The sequence below is a fragment of the Lethenteron reissneri genome, chromosome 23, assembly GCF_015708825.2.
Source record: "Lethenteron reissneri isolate LAM-NWPU_2019-01 chromosome 23, ASM1570882v1, whole genome shotgun sequence".
Lineage (NCBI taxonomy): Eukaryota > Metazoa > Chordata > Hyperoartia > Petromyzontiformes > Petromyzontidae > Lethenteron > Lethenteron reissneri.
In genome coordinates, this window is record NC_083801.1 from 3,062,194 (window position 1) to 3,082,484 (window position 20,291).

The window sequence follows — 20,291 nt, forward strand, 5'->3', positions numbered from 1 at the left end:
ACAACTATCCAGATTACCACCCGGTTTTGCGATGAGACAAGGGTGGGCGAGATGAGCGACCTCACTGCACACCGGCAGCCACGCATCGACGCGGAGGGCTTACGCTGTACACGCTTCGTCGAACTGGATAAATAACCCAAAGCTGCAAGAATGGCCAAACTGCAGCAGCAGAGCTACACGATTCACATCTCATGGCTTAATTGGTACTAAGCTCCGTTAATTGCACCCAAATAGAGTATTAATATGGCACTCTGTGTGCCGTATCCCAGCAAGCTGAAGCCTTAATCCAAACAATGTAGGAACAATCACAGCAGTCTCTTCAAAGCCAAGACTGTGTGATGCTTCATTTCTGGATTTTAAGAAAAACGATTGGGGCAAAAATCATTAAGTTGGCAATATTTTTGACAAAATAAGATAAACTTCAATTGAGAAACCAACTACCAAAGTTTCTCAGGCAAAAGACAAAAGCAGCAAAGACATCTTGAACATGACAGTGTGAGATTACTGCAGGTCACCACATTTAAGTGGCTTGGCATAGAAATTATAATTAGCAACAAAGGGACCATTTACATCCCGACGATTCTCTCTGTGCGGGTAAGGTCCTTCAGCAGACTAAAGGGAATAAGGGGAGACATTAAGGTCACTGTGGGAACAGAACGCTTGTCTATGAAGAACAAGGCACTGTACTCAGCGTGGCACATTGATGAGAGAGTGGCAAACTGGGCAGCTTTGAGCCGGAACGTTTCAGCGGGACACATCGGGGCACTGCAGCCTCTCGTGTTTGGATTTAACGATAGCCATTGTGTCGATGGGCATGACGTGTCCCACAAAATCTACGTATTGTCCACGATTAACAGGAAACAAAGATCATCTGAAAATGTACATTTCCAACATCTTCAACTTTGCATTCCTACAAGGCAATATAGGCAATGTTACTTCTTCTTCATCCGTATGGCTGACGTAGATGCAGAGCAAAAACTACAATTTCACATTCAGGTGGTCAAGCCAAATAACCGTGTCAGGAGTAGCAATGTTACTGAACAGAGACAACACATTATGTAGTGAGGGTGTTTAAAGTATACAGCAGAAGTATATGCCATTTGCTCCATGCACTCCATTAGAAGGGTTCACAGGCACAAATTAAACAGTGAACCGCAAATGAAAACCGAACCGCGGAAGAATCACCTCGATGTACGCCGCGTCACTGTTGCTCTCGCGGGGATTGGCGGGCCAGTCTTTGGGAGGCTTGGAGAGGTTCTTAGAGTCGGTCACAAACCACGTGAGACGGGGCCAGCCTGTGGACCACACGGAAGCGCCGAAACCAGAGACATCAACCAACACGAACCTTCGGTGGCTTCACTCGACTGAGAGTGAAGTTGACCGTCTCTCACAACCGCGCTCGCGTCGCAAACAAGGTGCCGAAGCAGAACGAGATGTAAGTTTCCATGGGATGTTGGGGTGGTGGGGGGGAAGATATCCCACAACGCCTTGCAAGCCACCAAACTGGTACTCTTCTAATGTATTAGCAGTTACACAATGTTATACCTGGATAGTGTTTCAATAATAAAGTGGAAATCCTCCTGTCCTCAAATGATCAACGTGATGGTGGTGTTATCTCCATTCGCAGTCCTATCCCAAGTGGTGTAAATTCCACAATACTACAAACTGCCAAGCCAAATTGCGCTGGCGCGGAATTTAATTTATCATTTAACATTGACGTACGTGTCTGCAATATTTTTCAACATCTCACGTGACAGTCAATTTTTTGCTCCAATTTCTATTCGTTTCATCGCTGTGCTCAACTTTACTTGTTTTGCCGTTGTCATTTCGGTGACCCAGGTCGCGCTCACGCAAATTACTCTTTTACCCTGGTCCCTTTGAGTTATCTACCTGGTTCGACAGACCACACTTGCCGTTGCAACAGGGCTACGAGACTCGCCTTTAAACGTGATGGTCTCCCCCGTGGGGGCCTTTGGCAGCCCCTTGAGGCACACGTCGCTCGTCAACGCCACGGAGATTCCACAGCTGCCCAGCAGGAAGCCGATCTGCTGGCTGCCTGCGTCCTGCACACACACACACACACGCGCGCCACAGGGCAGTTCAACGCTTGGCAGGGCACTCGGATGAGGTCACACGCTTGAGCAGCTTACCAAATTAATTCAGCTGCTAATTCTATCTGGCTGCCAGTCAAGTGTTTGAAAATATAATAATAGAGATTATTAAGTAATACGCTCTCCAATGGCAGTGGTTGAATTGTGGAATCAAGTTTCCAGGCCTGGCAAAACCGCATTTAGTAACGGTTTATCAGGAATCAATTAATACTTTAAGAATAGTGCACTTTGTTTAATCCGGGAAGGCCTCACTGAAACCTAGTTGTAGCATTAAGAATCGTTTTTCAGGAGGGTCCTGCATTCAGGCATTCGGCCAATTCCATTGTGAAAGGAAATGGAAGTAACCGGGAGAAAACCCACACACACAAGGGGGCAATACTCAAAGAGTTCCACACGGATATATTCATGAATCCATTGTCTCCTCGTGACCTCACAGCCAAAGCCTTAAATATCTGGAATTCCTACGCAGTCTTCTAACCAATTATGAACAGAGTTCAAATCCTGTTGAGCTTGCAAGATCTGACACGATTGAGCAGAGGGTAACTTAAAACTCGATAACATAGTTCCATATCTACTCAAGACAACAGTTCAAAAAAATGGTATGCTTAACAAAACTTGCTTTGTAGCAAAATATGCATTTCTTACCAAAGCTTTACTGGCCATACGCAAAAAATGCAATCCAAAAATATACAAAAACTGTTTTTCCCCTAAAAATACGAACCACAATGCAAACATGTACAGCATAAAAGCTGTGAACAGTCCCAGAGTCTTGTAAATAGCTTTGTCTGTCTTATACTTACTGGATAACGGCCATGGTAGGGCATTTACAACACGACTGGGCAAAAATATACAGATGTCAAAGTTCCTGCCCGGTGGAATGCAGTGCATGAATAATGGGCCTCTGTGTCTGACGGCTGCTACTTTGTGATTAACGTTTCTCAGTGAAATTAGAGAAAGGCGGTCGTCATTGAGTATGAAAAGACTGTATTTAAAACAATAAAACCAAACTACTTTAAGCAATGCTTTGTATTATTTGCTATCACATTTCCAAGCAACTCAAGTTTCTAGGTCACGTCCAAGGGAATGTGGCTCTGACCGCAGATGCGCTAGGTGACCAAGAACGCACCGTACTGCTTTTTGTTCAGTTTGTTGTTCTTCCCCCGCACCTCGATGAGCACAGGAATCCATGATTTGCAACGGTCGGCTACATACGGTGCAAAACAAGTTCAACATACATACGTACACACACATACCTTGCTCGTCAAAGGCACCTCGATGGGCACGGGGATGAGGCCTCCTATCAAGCAGCCGTAGAAGGCAACGACAAAGGCGGCCGGATCGCTGTTGGGGTAGACCAGCGCAACCTGAACAAGAACACAACGGCGCTCTCCGTCAGCATCCGCACGATGCCCGCAAGGCCTCTCTTCACGTGGCAGGCGATAAAAAAAAAAACATGAGAGTTGTAATATTGAGCATGACAGAACGTCGGCCGGAATCACATCGTGCAGTGTCCATGCGGGCGAGTAGATGGGGGCCCACCGCTGGGTCATATGACCCACACGCCGCCCCCACAAAGTGGATTTCATTGCAAAGTATTCAGATGTGGCGCTTGCTATCCGTGACTTTTTTTTTCTCTTTGATGGTAACCCTAGGTGCACAGAAACCATATATCTCCCAGTTAGATTATTTAATAGATTCTCATGTTTTTGTATTCTGCTCTCTCTCTTCTCTTCAGCTGCCGATCGCGAATGATGACGACTGTGGAGAAAGCTCCCCACGCCTTGCAAGGTCACGGTTTAATTGTTACTGCTAGAGATGCCGTTGATTTAACGTGGAACCAGACTGTATCCTGACAATGCTATATTCGTCCAGACTCTGCCTGGAAAATGCATTTTTTTTATCTCTTATATATGTACGTTGAACTTTTTTCGTACCGTACGTAGCCAATCGTGCTAATCGAAGATGCAGAAGTAGAGATCAAAGACCCCCAAGTGAAAGGTGATATTTTTCTGCATATTAGGTCAGGCTATATGAAAGTTGGAAAGATGAAGGTAAGACATTTCAAAGCTAAGCTGTGCAAGGAAAACAAATCGATGAAGTAAAGAATTCTGCACTGCAGGCGAGATAGCTTCGTGTAGTGCAGATGGCAGCAATTGGCCAAGAGTGGGGACAGCAAATCAGAGAAGGGATGATGGAATGGAGTTCATGAGAGCAATGGCCATGAAAGTAATGGGAAACCAGAAAGAAGTGGGTAGCAGATTGATGACGGTGAGAGTGGTGGCAGTGGATTAACGAGCGTGGAATCATCGGGTGGACAGATATACGATTGCAGCAACCCAATCGCAAATATGAATGCAGAATTCCAATACGAGACGGACTCGTGCTTGACGTAGCAGCAGAAGCTATCCCCTGACATAAAGAACGATTTTTGCACAGTGTGTAACTAACGCACGAAAGTGATCTCATCAGCAAAGGCACAGACCCTTTCACACGGAGGGAAGCAGCAGCAGCAGCATACTCACCCTGTTGCCGGGCCGAAGGAGAGGCTCTTGCTTGGTCCCCAGCTTGTTCAGCAGTGTGTATGCCAGCTTCAGACTCTGCTTCCACAGTTTGCCTGCACAAAGAAAAAGATCCCCCGTGTAGCATTAACAGACTGTTTGGGTAAGTGCTGTTAGCCAGCAGCTATGAAGGCTGGCACGGCACGCGACGGAGTGGGTGGCCAGCACCACTGTCTCCCAAGTGGCGATGTTTACGCGTTGCTTCAGGTACTAATTTCAGGCCGAGTCATCCTAGGGGAGGCCCAGCACCGGTTCAGATAATCGTCACTGGTGTTGGTGGCCATGAGGGGGAATGTAACCCAGGTCAACGGGGTCGTAGCGCAGCACGCTAACCGCTGCGCCACCACTCTCCACTTGCCTGCATAGACCACCGCCCACACACACAAAACCTTCTCACAGGCACTGCTGTGGCAGGAAGTGCAACAAATCCGCCCTGCTACAAGTTCTTAAACTTTCTTAGGCATTTGAAATTGGCATTTCGACATTGTGATGCCGGCCAATACCAAACTAGAATATAAAAAGTAAAATTAAATACCGCAGGAGTTCAAGTCGCTTGCCAACATTTTATCAGCCTTAATTGTAAAAAAAATGCCAACTTTATTTTAAAATAATGGGCACAGAGTAAACTGGAAACATAAAATGAGTGCAATAATAATAATCATAAAGACGAATTGTGCATATGTGACTAATTACTGGTAAGCTGAGATGACAATGCAGCAAACTATGACTCAAATCTATCTTTGTCCAACTCACGATCAGAGTTACAACGACTGCGCTGACCAGCCCCGTGGTTGCAAGTTTACTGGCCGCGGCCTGCACTCTGACCGTCTACGTTGTGTCTCACAAGTGGATAGAAATAGCCGGAGCCACTCTGGCCTCACGTGAGCTCCGTGCAGCTGCCATTTGTGCAACAGGGCGGCTCACCGAGCGATCACTCTGCCATCTCGTGCAAAAGCAATGGAGCTGCGGAGGTCAATGCTTTGAGCATCGCTCCGCCAGGTCACGACACGGCAAAGACAGACGTTTAATTTCACAAATGTTGTTTGGAAACGTGCCTTTCTAGCGTCAAGACGGGCTTATCACCCGCACTGTCGTAGTAGAAGCGCATTTACACGAGCTTGAATTTCCAGTGGTCTGCAAGCCCTGAGCACCTCTCCCATTTCAACTATCAGGGCCGGACTTCAATATCCCTTGAGTGCCTGGCTGTAGCATGACCTAAATGTTGATGTCATCCAGGATTGAAACAAGTTCCCAAGTTTGTCAGCCCGTGTGTGTGCTGCTATTCCTGTGAGTTCTATCACTGGCGGAGAGCCTGCAAACACGCGAAGTGGAGGCAGTCTGTGCTCTCGGTGGTAACAGCTGAGAGGGCTTTTGTGGGTAAACACGATTGACCCTTGGCTCCACCACCGTAAACACGTTCTGAAACTGCGCCACACAGTCTTGTCTACAATAAACGGCAGCTCATTGTTTGGCCAGAGGTTCCAATTATAATGTTTAACCGTATCTTCTGAAATGTATATATCTGCCCTACAAAGAGTCAGCTGAATGGCAAATTTGGTGTTTCACGAATAAATGTGGCAGTAATTTTAATTTATTTACTTATTTTACTTATTAAAACAGCTAAAAAATGTAAAAGCGTTCCTGGAAAAAAAAAGTGAAAAGTGATTAGACAACGGTATGCATTCATTTAAATATCATTAAGTTACAATAATTAAACTCTCACATTAATTCAAGGACATGTCTTGTTACAATGTTGCATGCTGTTTCGTGTCAAGTTTATTACCAAACTGTTGCCCAATACAACTCAGAACAAGCGAGTCTCATCTGTACATAGCATGGCCTACCGCACATTTTAAGACAACATTAACGATACGCAGCATGCGTGTGATTCATGGCATTACCATGCTTTGTACGAGCAAACACCACGGTAGGGTGGCCCGTGGAGTTTCTCTGCACTCATGCATTTTACACTTTGGTGGAGTCACTTGCATGAAGGTAAGATACAAACACGCGTGCCTTTGCACGGGGTTAAGATTTGCACTCCTCAGTTCCCCGGCAAGCTGTGAATTTGACACAAATCTCAATGGAATCAGAGGTCAAAGGTGGAGGTTAGACCGTGGGGGTAAGCGGGCCGGGAGACATGGCCGAGGGCCCCGTACCGTAGGTGAGCGAGCACTGGGGCCGCCCAGTCGTGTCCAGGGCGGTAAGGCACAGCGCCTTGGCCGACTGCGTGGCCCAGCGCTGCAGGGCAGCCTCCAGCGAGGGAGGCCAATTGGTCACCACTCCCAGCGGCTCCCCCTTGACGGGTGTTGTCTGCGCGCCCTCTGGCTTGGGCTGGTTGGGGTCGGGTTGTGGCACTGCTCATCGCGCGGCATGCGGGATTGCACACAGAAGCACCGCGTCATCTCTCGCAGCAAGGTCAGAGACTCGGCGTGCCACTGAATATGGGCAGCGTCATAACGTGCCGGCTGGTAGCACGGGTGCCCGAGTGGTCATCACGTTGCCCACTCGGCCACCTTGTCTGGGGTTGAGAGTTGAATTCATGCAGGTCGTCAAAGATTTATTTCAAGTAATTCGAAACAACAGTGTGCTGTAAAGTAGACGTTAAAGACCATTTCACAATCATTTGCTAGAAGAAGTCACCGTGTTCAAATTGCAGAGTTGAAAATTACCCGCTTTGTTTGCAAGAGATTTGATTGACAACACAACATACATTATAAAGGCGCAAGGGCATCAGGGGCTGAACCATGCTGCAATTGTACAAGCTCCCCTTGTGAATGGTCCCTATAGTTTGAAGTTAAGAAACAGCTGACCGTGACATTTCTTCTCAGGCAGACAAGTGCACTGCTCATTGTTTCATTGTTGTAGCAAATCGATACCGACATGTAGAGCAATGCTACCCAACGAGGCCAGCGAGAGGGCACACAGCAGCAGCAGCAGCAGCCCATGCACAGATCTCACTTCCCTTTTACTCTTCCATCTCCAGTGCCGCTTAAGACAAAATAATGTGTGGTGCGGGAACAGCACCAAATCAGGTTCAAGGTAAGTATTTCTTGAAATAATGGCAAACCAAAAATTTGAATCCCAACGCTTACTCTGCACACTAGGTGCCCCACACACAAAACCAGACAAGGCTTACTTTTACAGGCTGGAATTTAGTCTTGTTCGGGTATTATATGCATAAGCAGCACTCAAATGAGCAATGTTTTTTTTTTTGTAATAACTATACCATAATGTTAAGTTGTGTTTCCTGTAGCATGTACTGTTAATAGTGAACTGCTCATGCAGATGAGCTATTAAGTCACACTTCCAGTAACTACTCCTGAATCACACGTGTTCAACAACAATGCAATGGGCACTGAAATATACGGAGGTTACTTGCTTTGAACAACAGCTGTCGTCTCATACAATCAAGGCACAGAAGCCCCAATACTAACCGGTGTGTAACTGAGAGGCGATGCTACAAACATGCTATTTTAAAATATATATGAAAAACGAATGCCTCAAAAATAAATAAAGATGCAGGTGTTTTTCAGGGTAATTAATGGTCGTTAAAGCCATCTGTGCAAGTTTAAATATATGTTAACATCCATTTCTGTTAATTCTCAATGACTAGTCACTCTCCGTAAATGCTTTAATTAGGGTGCATCTTTAAGAGTTACACAATGAACTAATTGTGCTAATAGCAACCGCGCGGCGCCGTACTGGCAAGTACGTGAAATCGGCGCTAATGATCAACACACCTGCACACATGGCACTCTTGTGCCAACCAAATGCCCAATTTATGTCGAGGTTTGTTTGTTTTAATCGCCAACCATAAGACCCAGCCTCTGCCTCCATAGCATTCTTATAAACATTGTCTTAAATACAAGTTGTGTTAAACTACATTTACAAGACCCGTGGAAGAGTTGTGGGTACTGCACTGGTCATGCAAATAAGACACGGTGAAGGGCCAGCCCAGAGCCACCCCAGCGCCACGATTGATTCCTGGATGCATGATCCAGTGAATTCCAGGCAGAACACGCAAAAGGAACACTCCCATTTTTTTTTATAAAAAGGAGCAAAGCTCTAATTACCCTTGATTTTTACATCACTGCAATGGGGCACGTACTCATGGGGCAAAGTAAAATGAGGGAAAATGTAGGCATCAGCACTGAACATGAAGAGCCCCAAGACTGCTTTAGCTGAATATTATTTGATCTTATTGTCAATTTCACGGTTGATTCTGTCTTGTTATGCTGCAACAAGGTGCACCGCACGGAGCAGTCACAGCGCAGCGTTTAGCTGAAAATCACGGAACGGCACCGCAAGTGGTGGCAGTTGGTAAGCCGCAACCCCGAGTGGTACCTTCCAAGAGCTCATCAAAGTCGTCGACAAAGAACTCTTTGAGTGGCGGCCGCTTGGGTCTCTTGAGGGTGTTGAGAAGCTGCTGGATTTTGGAGGAGACTCGGCTGTTGACTGGCATCCCTGGACCAGAGGAACACAAAGACTCGGCACCGACGACGAAAAAAAAATCTACACTCCTAAATCACATGAAGGGGGGGGACCAAACCAATATAACCATTGGAGCCTCCAAGCAAATATATGAAAGTACAAATGTTTCATCGATAACATGTGCCAAACTGTAATATTCCGCAATGCTTTAAAAGTCAAAGTACACCACATTCAAATTGTTGTCAAGAGGCAGTTCTTAGTCAGTGTTGGAAATTCCAGGGTTCAGATTATACCAAAGGACAACCAAGCATTAATTTTATACCAAGCACTGCTCTCCCAGGCGATGAACATCTTACTAACGCCACAGGAATGAGGACCACATTCAGACTTGGCCAGGGTGAGAACTCACGTTCACATAGATGGGAGCTCTGCCACTCAAACAGCTGTTTTAATATTCCAGCCACTTCCTCAACATTGCTAAACTAAGTTTAGAGTTCCAAGTTCCATGATTTTATCTGATAAAAATATATATATGGGCATTCATCCACATTTCATTCCTTAATTTATGTTGTTGTAAAAATAAATTACTTCATATGAAAATATTTAAGTTTGTAACTATGTCATGCGAAATGAGAACGAGAAGACAAATGCATAAAATGGAAACGTCTGTGTGCAATTGTAAATCAATTGTTCACTTCAATGGAAACTAACTTTTCATATCATACATTTTAAAACCTGTGTTTTAATGAACTCTACCTCTGATTAGCACGGTTGGCTGCGTAAGGTGCAAAAGAAGTTCAACTTATATACATTCAACATACATATTTACATGAAATGCAAGATATAAAACTGGAGCAACATATTGAATATCATCAAGAATTCAAGGACATACCATGTGGTACCAAGAATGGTCTCCAGTGGAAAATATAAGAATAATTTGCAGATGCAACAGCTGAATGCACATTGCACTTTCACTTAAGATCCACAAGCCATTCCATTTAAAGATATCACACTTAACATTTTACTCAGTACACTTAACAAACGACTTGATTTATTTAATATCTAAGACCACACCTTTAAAATGTGTATTTTGCGGATAAAGTCTAAGGTTTTCTAAAACAACACAAATTAAACACTATCACATGGCACGACGCTGGCGAGATGTTAACTACCTCGTCTGGTATGCAGGAGGTGGTGGGTTTGATCCTGACCCTGACGGCTGTATATTTGGAGTTTGGTTGTTCTCACCCCCCGGGGTTATGTGGATTTTTCTCTGGGTCTTACAGTTTTTACATGCACGTCAAGAAGCATGCGTTTCGAATATTTGGCTGCAATACATTTCCACATGATAAGCCACTTCGTTGAGCTAGCATTGACGGCCAGGGAGCTTCAGAAAAATAGCTATAACATCTGTGGGCCTTACCTGGTAAAATAAGAATAGTAAGAGTTTAGTTTAAATATTATGGCTAGGACGTAAACAGGATTTATTTACAAACGTTTTGCCGAAGTTTCTACACAAATCTTAATTTTGGAGCTTTCGTGACTGCAGGAATTATTCTTTGGTTTTTTCGGTAAAGTCACGTATAAAAATAAAATTATAAATTAAATAATAGCATCCGTCGTATGCTATTATTAATTTAATATTAATTTATTATCTTATTTTTATACGTGACTTTACCGAAAAAACCAAAGAATAATTCCTGCAGTCACGAAAGCTCCAAAATTAAGATTGAACCACTTCTACGAGGAAGTTCCAAGTTTACCTTTTTCTCTCTCTCTGGGTTTCTTGTTCTCTCTCTCTGCCTGTATATTTAGTGTAATTTTCTCTGTCTACACTCGTTTTGTATCGTTCTTAGGTTCTGCTCTGTCTGTGTGTCTCCGTTCCTCTTTTTTATGTTTTGTCTTTCTTTGGAATTTTCACACGTAAATTCTAACTTGGCAATCTTTGAAATACGTAATCGACCAGGCAATGCGTTAATTGTGTGTTGACCGACTCTCTGTGTCGTTTTACATAACATTTCGATACTTTGCTAGGTTATTTAATTTAGTGTGTTCTGTCTCCCTCTAAGCCTGCTTACCTTACTCCCCTCCCTTCGTACTCATTGACATGTAAATGTTTTCCCTACCCCCTCCCTCTCTCTGCCTCCGCCCCCCTCTGTCTATTTAAGGCCACCCCACAGAGACGATCACCTCTCTCTGTACCTGGGTTGCTCTCTCTATGTATCTTGGTGATATCTGTCTGCTTATATGTCTGTCTATAGTTTTCTGGTTATATTCTATGTCGCTATTTCATTATACCTGATGATGATTGCTTGTGTTGCAATCGAAACGTCGTATGCTATTATTTAATTTATTATTTTATTTTTATACGTGACTTTACCGAAAAAACCAAAGAAGAATTTATACACAAATTTTCACCTCTGTCAGTCCCTGGCCATTATCACTCTTGCCCTGTGAATCCTCACAATTACAAAACCAATGCCCATGCCAGGCTAAAAGTGGCTAAATAAAGCTGGCGATGAACTGTGTTGGTAAAATAATTACATCTTTTACTTGGGCCAAACATGGGAAAAACGTTGCTTTGTTATGTGACCGCCCAAACTTCTGAAGGTCACTCATCTCATTCAGCCACTTGGGAAGTTTTAGCTTATAAACTACACGGCAATTCATTACGTGATATAACACTGGTTATAATCAATGCACCATTCCACTCCCCTGACATTGGCAGGTGGTTGTGCCGGGCGCCACCACGTACCATTGCCGGTGTCCATCATCTCCGAATGCGCGACCCTGGAGTAGCCCCGCACTGGGGGAGGGTGCGCCTCCGAGGTGTGGGTCGTCACATCGGGGGGCGCGGAGCGGCCGTCTGTACAGAGAACCGGCGACGCATTAGCTTACATGCGTGGGGTCGCCACCTCGACGCGCGGGCTTGCACAGGCAGCAAGGTGGGGCAGAGACGAGCACGCGTGAGCTAACGTTTAATCGTCATCCACCAGCGTTCCTCTGGGAGGTGGGCAGGGTAGGGTCTTAAGAGATGTGACTGCTCTTTTTAGGCTCTAAAGACGGTAGCTATGGTTGCACATGTAATGATGTGTGCGAGTATGTCTGATGTGTCGTAAGAGAACAGTCATGGCCTTTATGAGACCAGAGAACGGTTGTAAGGCTGCCACGCAAACCCATGTGGAATGCGAGCCCACTGGCGCCCGCGTGCTCCTTGTCGGATGTACACAGCGCACTGATTCAAGCCACTTTGTTGGTATTGCCCGAGCCACCCCAATGGCAAGAACAAATTAAGTAGGTGACAGGAGGTCGTGGGTTCGAACCCAACCATGTCGTCTGTATATTTGGAGTTTGCATGTTGTCCCCGTGGTTGTGTGGATTTTTCTCCGGATCAACCATTTATTTGCCTCCACATTAAGAAACATGCGTTTTAAAGTATTTAGCTGATAGAAATGTCCACGTGATAAGCCACTTTGTTGGGCTATCATTTATGGCCAGGACACTAAAATAAAAAGTAGTTTAGTTTTATAAAACGAACGGCATGGAACCACTTATTATGAGCAACCACAATAAACAAGCAATGAACTAAGAAAGGAGCAGATGACATGCATCTGTTCGAGGCACGCCACAGCGAGCGTGCCGCGCTGGCGAACTCACCGAGGTGTGTGTGGGCCATGACGTCGGCCAGGGCGCCAGGCCCACCGCGGCGTTCCCGCTCGCCATGGCTGGGCCCAGGCGTGGCCGTGGAGGTGTGGGTCGGGGCAGGCCCCGCCTGGGAGGTGGCGCGTGGCCCCGTGCTGTGGGACGAGGCGGAGGAGGCGGAGGAGGACGTGGTGGAGGTGCCCTGCTGAGGGAGTAGACGCAGCCGGGTCAGCACTCCACACACGGAGGGACGTCCAACATGGTATTATATCATTGAGACTGGCCGAAGAACTTTAGCTGTGTATTCGCTCATTCATTTGGAAATACAGTAAATACACAAGTTTACGTCAGGGATGCGTTCTTGAGAGGTGTGATGAATATCGGAACGACGTAAATCAAAGCAATTTATAGGGTAGGTGGAGGCGGAGGCGACGGATATGACAAAAGATGGGTGTTGTAAGCCACGTCAGTGTGGGGGTTGAGGCGACGCAAATCAGGTCGCGGTATTAATAAAGTGACGACGCATTTGCAAAACGCCATAAAAGGGAGAGACGTAAATCGGGGTATTACTGTATTATTCGGCAAGTATTGCTTTTCAAATAATTTCCACGTGAATAAATTGAGGATATTATTAACCGGCTGTAGCCACAAATATTTCACATTGTGTTAAGCGGTCCATTTTTATTCAGTTAAAAACCCCTACATTCAAAACAAAGCAGTTGGTATTTCCACACTCATTGGACGTTGTTAATCTCAAATTACGACCTTGGAGCTTTGTAAAAAAAAAATCTACATTTCTTTGAGAAGAATTCCAATCTCTTCATAGGATTACCAGTTGCAACCTTCTGATGTTGAGTCAAGTTATCCGACAGTAGCACCACTCGGTTATATTAAAATTCTAATGAGCTTGCATTGTAATTGTAAATACCATTTTTTTGTCAACTCCATAGAAAGCTGCCACATGAAATCAGTCCACGTGTTTACGGTGCATCCATTCATCATTTTGTGCACTCAGTGTTTCCCGAGCGAACACGACAGTTTCATGCCGCATGCCAAATCTATAACCAGGCTTGAGTTTCACAATGCTGCAGACGCGGATTGATTTACCACTGGTTTTATGTAATGATCTGAATCTCCATAGCGTACAGGCCGACAGACACTACTAGAATGTTAACTGGGGAGAAGCTCAAAGAGTAACATGCATAGTGAGTTTCGTTGAATAATGAACTCTGAATAAATATTTTAGCAACAATCACAACAGCAGCCTTCAATGGGAAAGGGCAGATGGCTCACTCATTATACCAGGGGGTCGGCAACCTACGGCTCTGGAGCCACACGCGGCTCTTTAAGGACCGCTTAGTGACATCAATCACATGCTTTGCGGGCTCATGAAATTTAAAGTTTATTACCAAATTCCAAAAAAAATGTCTCTCATTGTGATTTTGGTTTTGGTGAACCCTCCGTTAATTATACTGTGAACCAAAACGTTTCCCCCCGTTTTGTATTTTTGAAGCTACAGCCTTTGCGGGCAGGTCAGAGGTGTGGTGAGAGGTCGGAGTGGCATTTGTGCCACGGTCCCACCTGCATGGCCTGGCTGATCCAGCGCTCCACGTTGAGCGACCCCTGGCCCAGCGGATCCTGGGACCTCCGGCGGAGAGAGTTCTCGTCCTCGGAGGCCGACGACGTGTCTGTGGGGCCCACCACGACCGCACCGCACAACGACAGCGGTGAAGCACAAAACCCAATTCCTGTGCCCGTAAATTCGGACACCATTTTTTTTTTTACCAGCTAAGACCCACTGAGCTATTTTTCAGAAACGGCCTGGCCATAAATTAGAGCTCAAAAAGAAGTGGCTTATCATGCAGAAATGTATAGCAACCAAATACCCTAAATGCACGTTTCTAAATGTGGAGTGAAAAACCGGAGGACCTGGAGAAAAAAACCAAACGACCACAGAGATTTGTTGTTTTTACATCGGGAAAGAAAGGGTTAATTCCAACGGCGTTCAAAACAACGGCGATTACAGTAGAAGGGCCATGTTCGCCTTCCGTATCGCAAGTTCTAAAAAGTTAATTATCATAAACTGCACTCGTGACACCATAGTTCACTCTTTATTCGAAGTCTTGCGACTAAACCGTTGTACTGAATGTAAAATTTCTGAGTTAATTTTGGCACAAAGAACCCCGTAAAATGTTTTAAAAGAGCATAAAACAGCACAAGGAGCATGATTACTTATTCATGACTATTCATGACTAAATGGAAGAGACTGTGGGTCGTTAAAGTTGATGTGTGCATGCATAGTTTGCCAAAAAAACTCCATTCAAATGCAAATTAGGTGAAGAAACTAAATGTTAGATATGTTACACAAATCGTTAATATATTTGATTACAAGAAATTTAAAACAATGTGCCTTAGATGAGTCTCAATGTGAATTTATGAATCAAGTGTTACAATTATTACAAATGTGTTAACCAATAACTTCAATTATCCAAAGATAAACATTCACAACAGGAACCCGAAGGCAGAGATATCCCTCATTACAATGCTGCTGCTGATTGGGAAGCAGTGGCACACAGCGTCATGCACTGCACCTACAAACTGAGCAATCGGGGATATGATTCCTGGCCATGGACAGCATGATTGGAAAGAGGCATCTGAACATGCTTGGGCCTTCCTTGGATACACTCATCCTTAAATAAGTACCTTGGGTTGTTTACATCAACCAAACCTGTTTAAATCGGTGTCAATTAGGGGAGATTTTCTCCAAAGATATTTTACCCAACTCGCCACTCGGTTCACCTGCGTGTGAACACCGGACCTGTGGAGACAAATGCTGGTCGAAGTGGTTTGTGCTGGCCCACACCGTACCCATGTGTGCTGTGCCTGCTTAGAGCTCATTGCTCATGACACTCGCCCACATGGTACGAAAGGGCTAAGCTTGGACTATGACTTGTGTGCATGCAAATAGACACATTTATTTCAAACTCAAGTAGCCTTTGACATGACGTATTGTTGGAAGAGGACAAAAGTGAATCATTATTTAAATAGAAATCTAGGGATAAAGCATGTTCTGGTTTCCACTCTGACACGAGGAGGAGGATTAGTAGTAGTGTCATGAGAGAACTATGCATGAGCGTGAGGGATGATTTAATGCGGATGGCTCCGAACCATGTCTGGAGAAAAGTGCCATGGGAACACAGTGTTTAACGTGCGTCAAAAACATGAGCGTATGCGTAGGTCAGTCGCAAGACCGACAAGCAGAGAATTTTAAGTGACTCATTCCAAGGAGTTTGTGAAATTCCTTGAATTTGCTCACTTGACTTATGAACCTGCATTTACAAAAGCGACATGAAGCAGGAACGTGACTGATGGAAATACCTCACATTAAAAAATTGGGTTTGTTCGCTTAGCCGTACAGTTTGAAAGCCAGTGGACGTGTGCAAAAATTTGGTTCAACTGGGTTAGCCATTTCATTGTAGTTTCATTTCCTCCGAGAGTGAACAACTGGAAGCCCTTGTTACAGCACCGCGCAGTGCTCAGCTGTTGTCTGGCTCATAAAGTATGCGCCTAATCAGTACACTTGGTTGTATTATTTCAGCACTTTCTATACTCAAGCATCCCCAAATCAGAATTTGTTCCACACGCGGGACACAGACAAAATGAAGCAATTTGCATTCAATTCCACACCGCTTCCCCGGCTTTAATTATTGATCAGGGTAATGGGCGTGCTTGGCACACAGCTGGCAGCAGCTGAAACTGATCAAAATCACAGTCGGACACCCGCCAATGCTTCACATTTAAATATCCCAGGCAGTTCACAACCACTGCCGTGCTGCTGTTTAGCATTCCCAGCCAGGGAAATGTAAAGTCATGAATAATATATAAATACAGTACACGGTTCGGTTCCAAATATTCTTGAGCAGCACTGGCTATGGGTCACAAAACACAACATCGACGGACAGCCATGCTGGGCGCAGTTTGCCTGGCAAAGGTCGTAGCCATGCTGAATGGTTGCAACTTACTGCACTCACATGGCAGGCAATTGTGCCGGACAACAACAAACATGAAAGCCGCACACAAAGACACATGGTTGCGTACAGGAAAAATAACCCGCGAGATGGTGAGAAAGATTGGCAATACACCACCCTCTGGTTTTGCAGCAGTTATTTCTGTGACTGACACCATACATATGCAAGTTACTGCAAGGACCGTATCAAAAAATTCACGAAGAATAAAGTGGTGTGTGTGTGTGTGGACTGACAGCTCACGATGGTGATTCAAGTTACAACTCCCACCCGGGATCAGTTCACCAACAAATGTGATGTGCGTCAAGGTGCACGGTTTGTTTTGACATCTCACCACCGTATTATATTCTGGTCATGTTCTCGAGGTTCCTAAGTTACCGGACGTGTCTTTGTTTGACCAGTGTGGGGAGTGGTAGTGCAGTGGTTAGCATGCATGCTCACGGCCAACATATTTGACAAATATCTGAGCCTGGCATGCCCCCCCCCCCCCCCCCAAGGTCAACTCACCCTTAAATGAGTGTCTAATCTGGCGTGTAAACATAAAGAGTTAGGAGAAAATGGTGGCCGGGTGTGGTCCGAGACACCCCACGCACTCGTGTGCCGTGTTGGCCTTCATAGGCGCTCGCTAACAGCACTTGCCCCAACAGCATGTTAAATCTATTGGGATACTGTCATTGAACAATTATATTTTTTGCAGTTATCCTGGAGATCCTCACTGAGTCTCAATATTCTCTTTCAGGTCCTCCAAATGGATTTTTGGCATATTCCGTCGTAATGAGTGGGAGCATGTTTTTTTATATGCACATATTAACATTTCATTACACATCATACACTCTACTTTAGTCTACATTACATGCGTTCTCTAGTTACAGCTCGTGCCTTGACATCCTATGGCGATAACTGGAGGAGGAAAAACACCCACAATGGATCATACTTCTGAAAGTCATCATAAATAGAGAATGTGTTTGCATCACTAGGCCAGAGAAATTGAACGAAACATCCCGCTAAGCTGCCCACAGTAGCTACAGAATCCTCCCTGTTTATAGCCCCCATAGACACAAAGGCTCTCTGCAGATCACTGATAACAGTAATCTTGGCTCCATGACTTATCCTGACAAATGCATAAAGGGCAGTGTGTAGTTCTTATTGGAAATGTAAATCAGGCTCCTCTGACAGCACAAAGCACGGAGCAAAGACTGAACAAAGCTTTCATGTAATAGTTTAATTCATATGTTAATTTTGAATTGGTTTCAATTATCATCTTTCTCTCTGTTACCACTTTAGCAACATGTGCAACGTTAGAAAACATATTTCTGGACGTGTTAAAATGGCACTAACGTTCCCAAAACAATGCACTGGAACACGACTTAAAATGGATATGGACCACACAGCGTTCAACTCAAACATTTCACTAAAACTAGGACGGATTTAAATTGTGCCATCTCTGCCATAAAACGGGGCCCAGGATGAAGGGCTCCCCCTTAACACCCGAAGCGTTGCACCGATACGTAGGGTGCAAAATAAGTTCAGCATACATAGATACTAAAAACTAAACTATTTTTATTTTACCAGGTAAGGCCCATTATGCTGTTTAGCTCTTTTGCAGAAGCAACTTGGCCACAGATGATCGCTTTACAAAAGTGGCTTATCAAGTGGAAATTTATAGCAGCCAAATACTCTAAACCAATGTTGATTCGAAATCTGGAGGGAAAACTGGAGGACGCGGAAAAAAATCCACGCAACCACGAGGAGAACATGCAAACTACAAATATACAGGTGCCAGGGTCAGGATCGAACCAACGGCCTCCTACATACCAGGCGAGGCAGTTAACGCCACTCTACAAATAAAGGCTCGACAGACCAACGAGTGGCCGGTGTTCTGCCGATCGCCAGCGTACCTGGCGGCGTGTAGGCGTCTACAGCGGCTTGCACGGCAAACGAGCGGCGCTTGGAAGGCATGGGCATGGGCATCTTCTTCTCCTTGTGCTTGGCAAGCGCGGCTTGAACGGCTTCTGTGTGAACGTCTGCAAAAAACAAAGACAAAGATCCCCCGTCTACCCTTAACAGACTGTCGGGGCAAATGCTGTTAGCGAGCACCTAAGAAGGCGGGGCAGGGCACGCGAGCGGGTAGGTGGCCAGCACCACACCCCGGCTGCTTTTGTCTCCCTCGTGACCATGTTTACACATCGCACCAGGTACTTATTTGAGGCCGAGTCGACCTAGGGGAGGCCTAGGACTGGTTCAAATACTCATCACTGGTGTTGGCCGTGAGCGGGAATGGAACCCGGGTCGCCCGGTTCGTAGCGCAGCGAGTTGACCGCTACACTACCGCTCTCCACATGACCGTACGGACACGCGTACGCACACATACACGGCGGCATGCGGCACCGTGACGTGCAATAGAATTGTCCGCACGACGATAGGGTCATTCGCACAGCATGCTGGGGTAGCCGGTGTGTGCTTCTAACTTAGGGTCATGAAGAGATCATAGGAGATACACATGTGATGATGGGGCAGTACATGATGTAGGTTGATGACATCTCTTTGTAAAGTTTTCCCATCACATGCACGGGTTTTCCCATTCATGATCATGGGGTTTCTCCAAGCACTCTGGTTACATCCCTTTCCCCACACAGCAACAACAAAAAAACACAAACCAATGTGGGCCAAACATTGTTTCGCAGAAAGTGTATCTTACAGTCGGTTAGGATTATTTCGTACAAATGTTCACAAGTATCCCCGTCGTGGATCGGTGAACAGCTACAAAAGCAACTCGCTCCGATGATTAAGTCGTTTAACACAGATGTTTAAATAAATTATTCTCAGCATTGCATTTGGCCGAAAAAGCTGCTGAAATCCGTGAGAACGGGAGACGTGAATGGGGGTAGGAGTGGAGGCTGTGCAGGGGCTTTGTGCGACAGCAAGACTTGGCTCCAGGCCCCGGGGACTCGGCAAACGCTTCTGTAAGCCAACAGGAATGAAAATGGAAATATTCTTTTAACCTTCCACGGAATGAAATAGAAAGGAGTTGCAATGATGGATGTCTGTCTGCATCTCAGAGAATGTTTTTTTAACAAAGGACAAATGGATTTCAAATACTTATGCACTTTTTGGAACTCGCGGCTAAACCGATGCAGACAGGGCATGTTTAAGCCAGTTGCCTGCGGTGGAGAACATGACATCATCCGAATTTTTTTCCACCGGTCTCTTAATCCTTACGTTGCAATCTTGTCACCACAATGCGGGGGAAAAGTGAAACTGTTCCAGGTCTCCCAATGCTGTATATCCAAGGGCTGTCACCAAGTCATCAACGCCTAAGGGAGTTAAATGGCAAATGGAATCAGCTTTTGATGACTGTGCCAAAAGAGGAGCCAACTCTACACTGTTTTAGCCAAAAGCGAAGGCCGATTTGCACAATGCCTTAAAAGCCGTTAATTAAAAAATTGAAGCTCACCTGCATTAATGTCTGGAAACTGCAATGGTAAAGCAATGACCCACATCGAATCGTATTTAATGCAGCC

The 20,291-nt window shown here is 45.2% G+C and overlaps 1 protein-coding gene across 10 annotated transcripts in view; it reads right to left on the reverse strand.

Moving 5' to 3' along the window:
- The window catches only part of LOC133345852 (disco-interacting protein 2 homolog C-like), a 134,060-nt gene that overhangs the window by 43,569 nt on the left and 70,200 nt on the right, over positions 1-20,291 (reverse strand). For 4 of the 10 annotated variants that reach the window (XM_061556877.1, XM_061556873.1, XM_061556880.1 and 1 more), the window contains 10 exons: positions 18,669-18,794; positions 14,327-14,433; positions 12,761-12,950; positions 11,859-11,969; positions 9,017-9,136; positions 6,829-7,029; positions 4,634-4,725; positions 3,365-3,475; positions 1,940-2,063; positions 1,186-1,295 (listed from right to left, as the gene is read on the reverse strand). In XM_061556877.1, the coding sequence (XP_061412861.1) occupies positions 1,186-1,295; positions 1,940-2,063; positions 3,365-3,475; positions 4,634-4,725; positions 6,829-7,029; positions 9,017-9,136; positions 11,859-11,969; positions 12,761-12,950; positions 14,327-14,433; positions 18,669-18,794 (1,292 nt within the window). The remainder of the gene's footprint in view (positions 1-1,185; positions 1,296-1,939; positions 2,064-3,364; positions 3,476-4,633; positions 4,726-6,828; positions 7,030-9,016; positions 9,137-11,858; positions 11,970-12,760; positions 12,951-14,326; positions 14,434-18,668; positions 18,795-20,291) is intronic. The other 6 variants (XM_061556881.1, XM_061556883.1, XM_061556882.1 and 3 more) reach the window with 3 other exon arrangements.